The sequence below is a fragment of the Coffea arabica genome, chromosome 3e (genome assembly GCF_036785885.1).
Source record: "Coffea arabica cultivar ET-39 chromosome 3e, Coffea Arabica ET-39 HiFi, whole genome shotgun sequence".
NCBI classification, from domain to species: domain Eukaryota; kingdom Viridiplantae; phylum Streptophyta; class Magnoliopsida; order Gentianales; family Rubiaceae; genus Coffea; species Coffea arabica.
Window position 1 is genome coordinate 47,666,081 of NC_092315.1, and position 10,669 is coordinate 47,676,749.

General features: G+C 36.1%; 1 protein-coding gene and 2 long non-coding RNA genes across 3 annotated transcripts; all 3 read left to right on the forward strand.

Annotated features, from left to right (window-relative positions):
• Nucleotides 1–745: 745 nt before the first annotated feature.
• Nucleotides 746–2,920, forward strand: LOC113737058 (tetrahydroberberine oxidase-like). The gene has a single exon (XM_027264309.2). The coding sequence runs from the start codon at nucleotides 801–803 to the stop codon at nucleotides 2,607–2,609; it is 1,809 nt and encodes a 602-aa protein (XP_027120110.1). The 5' UTR covers nucleotides 746–800; the 3' UTR covers nucleotides 2,610–2,920.
• Nucleotides 2,921–3,716: 796 nt separating this feature from the next.
• On the forward strand, nucleotides 3,717–5,799 carry LOC140038753 (uncharacterized). Its single transcript, XR_011842328.1, has 2 exons — nucleotides 3,717–3,869; nucleotides 3,974–5,799. It is a non-coding gene; the product is annotated as an uncharacterized lncRNA (long non-coding RNA).
• Nucleotides 5,800–6,147: 348 nt separating this feature from the next.
• LOC113737125 (uncharacterized) lies at nucleotides 6,148–7,947 on the forward strand. The gene is made up of 3 exons (XR_011842329.1): nucleotides 6,148–7,236; nucleotides 7,436–7,505; nucleotides 7,723–7,947. It is a non-coding gene; the product is annotated as an uncharacterized lncRNA (long non-coding RNA).
• The last annotated feature ends 2,722 nt before the right edge of the window (nucleotides 7,948–10,669 follow it).

Here is a 10,669-nt window from a genome sequence, read left to right on the forward strand (position 1 = left end):
AAATCCGTGATGCATGGTCAAATATTCGAATCAACTTGAAGTCGACTCGAATATTTTTTTAGATTGTATCTTTTATGGTATTTTTTATTTTTAGTAATTTTTTCAGATTTTTTTTGAAAATTTATGTGTTATAATGTACGTATTACTTGATATTCAATCGTTATGCCTCGGCAAATATGGAACAACCGTGACTGCAACCCACGCTGGCTAACCATGATTCCAACTATGACCTGGTTTGAGGGGACCAATTACCAGCCACCATTGACGAATCGCAATCCTTTGGCTGGCCCGCCATTAAACATCCTATTCTTGCATATTCTTCTTCAACACTTCCACATGGATGTATCAACAGTAATAGGTTTCCCTGAAAATATCTTGGGCCTTAATTCACACAGTTGCATTGGCTGCACTTACAGTTGAATCTGAGAACATGTTCAAGACGTCTTGGTTTCTTGAGTTTGGTACTTTCAATCTTCTCTCTTGAGACAAGTATTTGCTGAAATTTGATACACATTGAGAAACTTATTTGGTTTTTTTTTTTCCCACAAATTTGACTAAAAAATTCATAGATTCATTAGAACACAAAATTCATCTTTTTTTTAACTTAGACACAAATGTGATCGTCATCATAAATCCAATGCAAGAATTCAAACATAAGAGGTATACAATGATCCACGTTGAAGATAAGTTTTTACCTCTATTTAAAAAAAAAAATCTATAATTGACAGTCAATCCCCCCTCCCCCGCCTGGGGTACCTACAGGATCCTAGCTTTGTCACTGGTTCAAATTGAATTTAGGTATGAAAAGTCAATTTATCTCATCCTACAACTCGCCTACTAGATTGCTTGACTTTTTTTTTCTGTCAGCAATCCTTACAAAAAAGAAGCCTTTAGAAAACTGTAAACGCTGTAGCAGGAGTATAAACTATCATCAAGGATACTGTAGTGCATTCTTGAAGTTAATCATAAGAACCTTCCCAATAATGGAGACTACTCCAAGCACCAAAGTTCCATGCATATTTCTTTGTTCATTAGTTCTTATTTTCTCAATGCCATGGAGCACTAAAGCTCAAATTCATGAGAGATTTCTTCGGTGTCTTCATTCTCAGAACAATGACTCAATCTCCCAAGTCATTTATACGCCAACAAACACTTCGTATAATTCTGTTCTGCAATCTTCCATACAGAACATAAGATTTTTATCTCCCATGGAAAGAAAGCCATTGGTCATAGTTACGCCACTGAGCAATTTTCACGTTCAGTTAGTTGTTAATTGTGCAAAATCCAATGACTTACAGATCAGAGTTAGATCAGGAGGCCATGATTACGAGGGTCTTTCTTATCTTTCCTATTATCTCCAGCCATTTGTTATTGTTGATATGAGGAATCTGAATAGAATATCCATCGATACTGAGAGTAAAACCGCCTGGATTGGAGCTGGAGTAGGCCTTGGCGAACTCTATCATGCAATTGCTGAGAAGAGCCCCAATCTTGGCTTTCCGGCAGGTACATGTCCTACCGTAGGAGCAGGTGGACACATTAGTGGGGGAGGAGAAGGCACGTTGACGCGAAAATATGGCCTAGCTGCTGACAATGTCATTGATGCTAAAATTGTGAATGCGGATGGAGCAATTCTTGATAGAAAATCAATGGGAGAGGATCTTTTCTGGGCTATTAGAGGTGGAGGAGGAGCCAGTTTTGGAGTAATTCTTGCGTACAGGATCCAATTGGTATCCGTTCCATCGATAGTTACTGTTTTTTCAGTCAACAGATCTTTAGAACAGAACGCAACCAAGCTTGTCCACCTGTGGCAACAAATTGGATATAGGCTTGATCGAGACTTACTCATCAGAGTTTTTATTACACAGGCGAGGAGTGGTGGAAAATTAACAGTTCAAGCTGCATTTCAATCTTTGTACCTCGGAACAGTTGCCAAGCTTCTACCACTGATGCAAGAAAGCTTCCCTATGCTGGGATTGCGCAAAGAAGACTGCATAGAGTTGAGCTGGATTGAGTCTGCTCTTTATTTTGCTGATCTCCCAAGTGGATCAACTGTAGATGATTTGGTACGCAGCACTCCATATCCCAAAAATTATTACAAAAACAAATCAGACTACGTAGTCGAGCCCATCTCTGAAGTTGCATTGGAAGGATTGTGGAAAAGACTCTTCGAAGAAGGGGCTGAGGCAGGTATGCTTATCCTTTCACCATCTGGTGGAAGGATGTTTGAGATTTCAGACTCTGAAACTCCATATCCACACAGAGCTGGAAACATATACCAGATTCAGCATATCGCTTCTTGGACTGAAGAGGAGAATGCAAACTCACAAAGATACATAGATTGGATCAGGAGGCTTTACAAATACATGGCTCCATTTGTTTCCAAATGTCCCAGAGCTGCATACCTGAATTATAGAGATTTGGACTTGGGAACCAACATGGAAGGCAACACCAGTTTTGCACAAGCTAGTGTCTGGGGTATGAAGTATTTTAAGAAAAATTTCTACAGGTTGGCCCATGTGAAGCAGGAGGTTGATCCAAGCAATTTTTTCAGATATGAGCAGAGCATCCCTCCTTTCTTATCCTCGATTAAATGGAGAAATGCTTAAAGGATTGGTGCATAAAAACATATATGAAAAGGTCATCTATAAGAAATAACTACATATGGGTACAACTACAGTTAGCTTAGGTCAGTATGTGTTTTCTTTTGTATACTTGATACAGTTGTGTAGTTTAGTAAACTTGGAAATATGTAATACATCTGTGTAGATGTTTGATTATGTTAGTGCTGTATACTAGATACACTTTGTGGTTTAATAAACTTCGAAATATGTAATACGTCTATGTAGACGTTTGATAATGTTAGTCTTGTGACACATGAGATTTTCCTTGAATGCTATGAGATTCTATCTTGGCCTTATTTTGTGTATATGTTGACATTTTTATTCAGCATTTGTTGCATGTTGGTGTTTATTGGCTTCTCCGATAACTTGCTTCTTGTACACATTTGCTTCTGGAATTCATCTTCAGGTCATTGTTCAACTTGTGAAATGGCAAAATATTCTATTTTTGTGGTACTGAATACTTTACTTGACATATGTAACCAGTACTGTAATTGATTTCAAAACCTTAAACACCTCTTGGATTTATGTATAGATTAGGTTATGCACATATATGCAAAAAGTAGTGCTTTCTCCTGCATATCTGCAATTCTCCTTGGTCGGTCCTGGTTAAATCCCTTTTGCTCTAGAGGTAGGTTTCTCACCATTAAATCTCTCTATTGAAAAAAAAAAGGGAATATGTGATGTCCTAATTTGCATTTGAATTTGACAATAATTTTCTGAGCACTTTCTTCGTTATTATTCATAGATTGTTTCTCCTCTCTTGGCAATTATTTGAACACTAATCTTGTCACTATTTGTTTAGTTCACAGATGCTTTTCTGAGATAATTAAGCTTGAGTTTGGCTCCATATATACTTGCCAGTGCTAGCCTGCCATTTTTATATGTAGGCTATTACACATGGATTGTCATGAAAGGACAATTGTTGAGCATGCATCTGCCATTTTGATCATGCTCAACAAATAGACTAACCTTGAGAGATTATTAACTGTTTAATGAGAATTTTCCTTAAGATGACAATTCATAGACAAGATGACACTTTTCTGTTATTTGCATGCATCTTCTGCCATTAATACCTCAAAGGAAGGTATTTGTCAAGTGCTACAGGATTGATGAATAATGCAACTACTGGCACAATGATTCTGGCCATTAATTTTTACAAATGCACGAGCTAGGGGTCCAACTTTTGCCAGGTCTAAAGGAGAGGAAAAACATTGATTATTATTCAACTGACCAACGCCAATACAGGTGAAGTGTCACCATCCTTCTCGACACTACTAGGTGTCAGACATATCTTACTGCTCATGACTGATCATCCTCACATATCTCACTTGAGCAATTTTTCCTGGCAGCAAAAGAAGATGGCTGAATCTTTACTTGGTCTTGTTTCAACTATCTCGATGAAGCTAATTCAACTTGCTGCTGAGCAGATGGCTCTTCCTTGGGGTGTTTATGAAGATCTCCAAAACCTTTCTAAGAAACTAGAGATGATTCAGGCTGTGCTGGCTTATGCTCAGAACAAGGCCCATGGTTAAAAGATTCAGCTGAGTTGTCACCGGAATGGGACTTTCCATTCCGCTACCGGAACGAGATAATTACGAGATAATGAATTGCCAAAAACTCGGCCCAAAATTCTTCGAGATGGATAGAAACAGCTGAGTCATCCCGTATCATTTTTGAGCCAATTCGAATTTTTATTATTTTTACTAATTTTTTGTTATTTTTATTTGTCATATTTTTTTACAATTTTTAAACTATTAAATGTTTCAGAAATTTGCGTTGAGACCATCGCGATCGATATGTCGAGACTGATATGAAATGATCTGGGCCACAACCGCGACCACGGCTTTGAACCATGGAACAAGCAGATGACTAGCAAAGTTGTGCAGCGTTGGCCCAAAAATCTACAGACAGTAACACGATGCTGACACCGTGTTGGATGTTTTTGGACATAAAGTTCTTTGTCATAAGATTCAGATTGCAAATGGTGCTAAGGCGAGCAGTTCTTTTATGTTTCGCTGATTGATGGCCAAGAAGATAAAGAACATTTTCTTTGGAGAAGACTTGCAAAGAATCAATTGAGATCGGGCTTCAGGGAGTGGAGCTAATTAACAGGTCTCACAATATAAGACAAGTAAGATTGATCGATCCCTTCATAGATGACTCAGAAATTTTCGAAAGAAATGATGACATTTGAAAGGTGATAAGCAAGTTAGTTGAACGGGACTATGATAAGGACCTTCCCATGATCTCCATTGTGGGGATGCCAGGTCAAGGAAAGACAACCCCGGCTCAACTGGTGTACAAAAACGATAAGGTGATGAGGAGCTTTGATGAAAGAATGTGGCTTAGCGTATCTGATGATTTTGAAGTGGAAAGGCTGTTGAATGAGATGCTGCAGTCCTTGAAGGGAACCAACCTTGAGATGACAAACAGAGAAGCAATTGTAAGAGGCTTCAAGAACATTTATAAGGAAAAAAATTCCTTGCTTGTGCTTGATGATATTTGGAATGAGAATCGAGAGAAATGGGAATGCATGAGAAAGTGTCTACTAGAAACAGGGGGTTCTGAAGGAAGCAGGATTTTAGCTACCACACGCAGTGAGGTAGTTGCTTCAACAATGCAAACTGCTGAATCTCATCGGCTTGAGATACTGTCGGAAACGGATACTGTAGCTGGGAAGTATTTAAGAAAATTGCATTTACCAAGGTGTGGAGCGAACCAGACGGCAATAAAGATATAAGCAGAAGGATCATTAAAAAGTGTCATGGTGTGCCTTTAGCCCTCAAGGAAATAGGGAACTTATTGTGCTTCAAGAATCCTGAGTCGGACTGGTTGAAGACCGAAAGAAGCGAACTTTGGAGTTCTTCCAGCACAACAGATGGAGTTTTTTCTGCAATCGAGTTAAGTTATGATCATTAGCCTTTTTTTTCATTGAAGCAATATTTTGCACTTTGTTCTATTTTCCAAAAGACTCCATCATGAACAGGAATAACCTAATTCAAATTTTGATCGCACAAGGGCTGCACATTCCTTCTAGAGGAAGTAATTTGCAAATGGAGGTTATAACAACCTTATGCATGATTTTGCATTGCATGTATCAGCAAATTATTGCTCTAATGTGGAGAGTGGGATGGAAGTTAAAAAAGATATTGAAGCTGTCCCTTTATCTTTGAAAGTCATTGGAAAGAAAATGTCAGAGAGTTTAAAGGGAATTCCCTATAACCTGCGTACCTGTCATTTGGTAAATGGTGTTCTCAGTGAACGCATCTTGAAGAATTTTACATTATTTATGTTTTGATCATGGAAAACTGGAGTTCAAATGCCAAATGCAATAGTTGAGTTAAAAACATTTGAAATATTTCGACATCTCTACAGCTCCAATCCAAAGACTCCCAAATCCCTTCACAAAGCTCTAAAATTTAAAAACTCTACGAGTTCATGAATTACAACAGCTACCTTTTGTTGGGGAGGGGGGGGGGGGGTGGGTGGGTTTGGGAATCTGATTAACTTGAGGCATGTTCACTCTGAAATATGTCAATATGGTTACGAGTGGAGATGTTTGCTTCCTGAGGTAGGACAGTTGACTATTCTTGAAACCTTGCCTTTCATTAAGGTGAGTCAAGACTAGGGATGTCAAATAGAGGAGTTGGATTACTTGCACAACAGTAAAGGTAAATTACAAATTTTTGCCTTTAACATTACCAGCTATGAATCTGCAATAAAAGCAAATCTGTCTGGAAAGTCAGGCATTAAACATTTAGAACTTTTCTGGAGTGGCACCGAAAAAGATCGCAATGCCAATTATGTTCTGGAGGGTGTCAAAACTCACTGCAATCTGAAAAGATTAACAATTGTGAGTTGTCAAAATTCGAGTTTTCCCTCATGGATAGAGATAGAAAACTTCTCCTTACAATTTGTCAACTTAGTTGAGATCAAATTGGACCGGTTGAATGAGTGTGAGCAACTTCCTTCACTTCGGAACTTGCCTTGCCTTCAGATTCTTCATATTTTTGGCCTACACAAAGTGACATGCATTATGGGTAGCTCAAACATTCTTAACAGTAACAGGAAAGCAGTTTTGCTGTCCCATCCCTGAAGAAACTTCGGCTGTTGAATATGCATAGGCTGTTTGAGTGGTCAGGTGCAATGATTCCACCAGCTGGTTCATCCATCAAGTTTTCCCAAATCTAGAGAAATTGTATCTCTACGGGCTTCCTAAGTTGGATGTTTTACCAAATCTGGGAATCCAAACACATCTACAACGGTTAGAAATTTGTCATTGCCAAAGCTTGACTTGTTTGCAGGACATGACAATTGTCCAACTTCATTTTGGTTCACAGATTGCCCAAAAATAACTCTTCCTTCTAAATCTCCAAAATTGAGTCAGTGCTCTGAGGATTCCAACTGTCTGGAAGATCTTCTGTGTACACAGTTTGTGAAGGTCTGTAGAGCTCTTCAGTACGTTCTGTATGCTGTGGAATTTAAAGGGCTGGGCATTACAGAAGCAGAGTGGTTGGACTTTAAGCAATTACCTTGAACAGAAGCAATGCAACAGAGGTGCATTCAAGAAAATGGCCCCAGATTGCTCATATTCCTGAGTTTGATATTGTAGGTAACTTCTGTTCTACGATGTCTTCTTGATTTTCCCAAAGTTCCAAATTTGGACAACTCTTTGATTTTTGTCTCAGGTCCTGGTTCTTCACTCAGTTTAAATTTGTATGTATGAACTCTTAATCGCTTATGTCTTCTTGTAAAACTTTCATACATATCTGCAATGACTGCTTAGATTCCATTTTTAATGCTGTCACAAGGTCCTCTTCAACACTGGCTTTTGGCACTAGGGGGAGCAACATAATCTGATTGCAGAATTCAAGCAATAAGGTGAATAAACTCTCAGCTAGATGTATTCATTCGTCCATTTTATTTTCATATATAAAATCCTACTTTTAGTCAATCTGATTTTCTGCAAATCCATGAGGTCATCTGCAACAAACTTGACAAATATTGCAATAAAACTTGCTACAACAAATTTTCTGTTCTGTACACCAAATACTATCGATGGCCTCATTCTGTTGTCAACCTCATGTCTCTGCTGCAGGTTTATCTTCTTGTATTATGCCAAAGCTGCTGATCCTGTATTGGCGGCCTCTAGATATTATCGAAGCTTAGTGTTTTTATAAGCCAATGCAATAAGTTGCAGGTTCTTTCATGTTTGCTTGAGCAATTTCTTTACCTTCTTAGGATCCATTTGGCTAGATGGACATTGAAAGTTGCAGCTTGGAAATCTTCTACATGGAAATTTTCATGAAATCTTATCCTTTTCTGTTATTTTTATGACATTCTCATCTGGTATTGATGCTATTTCTTGGCCTATATCTAAATAGCTAATGTAAGTCTCACTTCATGTTTAATATATTAGTGAGTTATATCAAAGGATGACTATACCCTAAAAGAAAAGCCACAGCCCCGGATTGCCAGAAAACTATTCATTCCACCATACAAATTTGAAATTGATTGTAATAACTTATAAGTATGAAGGATCCGTTGATCCTGGGGCAAAAAGAAAAGAGGGAGACAAAAATCAGCAAGTTTTTGAACATATTTGATGAGTTGGACTTAAAAAAAAAAACACTCAAAGTTTATGCAATTTCTCGTGTCCTGAACTTCATCTGATCTCCCTTCCTCCATTTTTTTTTTCAACTCCAACCCCCATTGGATAATAATTCAACTTTCAGCAATTTTTTGCCTAAGCATAGTGTGAAGTTATACCACCTCATCCGAGAGGTGGTTGTGGTAATTTTTCTTCTTATACAATATGAAGTTACATTTGGGAAATTTGTATCAGTTCCAAACTTCCATGGTGCAATACAACATCTTTAAGTCCTGGAACATTAGAGCTTATCTTTTTGTAAGCATTCTCAGTTCATATGTTCAGAAAAATTAAGTCCCCTGCCATGAAATTTAGATGTTATCGTCCAAAGCAGACAGGCATCATCCTAGACATTTTGGCTACTGATATGGTGTTGTTCTATTCCCTGCTATGGAAAAAAACCCTGTTAAAAAAAAAAAAAAAGAGTAGTTCTTATTGATGAAGGAAACCTAGCTTACAGTGTATATAACATGGTCCTTAATTTGAGCCCTTTCTTTCATATTAGTCATTCACTTTAAGGGTTGCATCAATTTTTTTTTTTTTCTCAACTCAAACATAGCTTCTATAAATCATGCGCAGACCAGGGCATGACCCACAAGTACAAAGTTATAGTCAAGGGTTCCATTAATCACTACAAGGAAACATGTTACTTTTGATTACAATCTATTCTGTTGCCCTAGTTTACAGATCTGATGAAGATCAACATAGAGTTCCCACACTTTGAGTTAGCAGGAGCTTTCAAAATGGAATGCATGCTTATATGGGTTATATAGCATAATGTTGAAAATACAAGAGACATTAACAACCTTTTTACAATGAAACCTTAAATCTAACTACAGGAAGGTTTTGGGCGTATTAGACAAATAATTTAGATTTGAATCTTCATGGGTGAACTTGGAAGGCCCTCTTGTTGTACTCTTCAATTCCTCCCTCTATCAATTTTTCTTCAAATAGAAATGATCTTTTAATCAAACATATACAAATCATTATCATTATCATTATTATTACTATCACTATCATTATTATCACCATATAAAATGTATGATGAGTCTTAACAGTGTAAGTAATTTTTTATCTTAGTATTTGTTATCTCTAAATTACCGTCATGTCTTTTAATTATAATTATTACATTTCAATGTGGCACTAATTAAAAGAACTAAAATACTCCAATTGATTACATCTCAATAAAGTCGGTAATTATGATTAAAAATTGCCCATTTAAAACTATTTACTTACTTTGGACTCCATCTCCAATTATTGTAAGTATCAAAATTTCTTTAATTGAAGTATGAAAAATTTCTCATTAGCCATAATTTGAGATTGTAAAAAACCAATGTCAAAAAATAGATACTCTCTGGAAAACAAGAGAAACATACAAGGAGAAAAGAACCCTTATTCATTTGTATATCTTCATACAAATATTGCTGGCCAATTTCACAATTACGTACTTTTTACCAATATGAAGAAATCAAAAAGGAACAAAAGTGAAATAGAAAGCCAACTATTTCAATCAAATGAATTTTAACTCACAACTAAATAACCAATCTAAAATGATTGAGTATTATGAATCATTTATGTTCTTTATTAACAATAAAAACACTTAGATAAAATGCAAATAGTCCAAATTCAATCAATATTATACTTCACTTTGTCCTATTCAAATTCATATAAAAATTGAAAAGCTGAAGAACTATAACAAGACATAAAATAGAGCACTTAAATGTTTATGTAACTAACAAACATGCAAGCAATTTAGTTTTAATTGAAATGACACTTCATGTCACCCGAATCCAAGCAAACAACAAAAAATTTTCTTATATTTCACCTATAATCAACTAACTAATTTTGATTCACAATTAGAGTTTTTTCATCTAAAACAAAAGGAAGAAACATCCATGGACTAAGTTAAATGTATCCATATTGAATATACCAAATTAGTAGAATAAAGGAGCAGCTGTTGTTTGTGCTTTATGTTGCATTGCCTTCAAATAAAATTATAAAAAAAAATAGAAGATAAATGAAATAGAGATTACCCAACCTCCTTTGCCAATGAAATTTCAATTGATGACAATGAACATTCACATAGAAATAATTAAATATGATGGATTAAAAATACCTCGTGAATTAAATAATTACAAAGAGTTCATATACATAAACAATTAAAAAAATGGTGCAAAAAAATTAAAAAATAGTGCAGCTCACTTCATAGTAAAGAACTTCATCAAAAAGCTAACTAATTCAACTCATATAACATAATAAAATAATTAATAATCATCTACCCCACAAAGAATTAGGTTTTATACGAAATGAAAATTGTAGAAAACTTAAATCTAAAGAAAAAGGAATACCATTCATGTACTTTATTCTTAAATAATCAACCGACTGTAATTCTACA

Excerpts from the sequence above, each read along its gene's own strand:
- LOC113737058 (XM_027264309.2), top strand. The coding sequence starts at position 801 with ATGAAAAGTCAATTTATCTCATCCTACAACTCGCCTACTAGATTGCTT.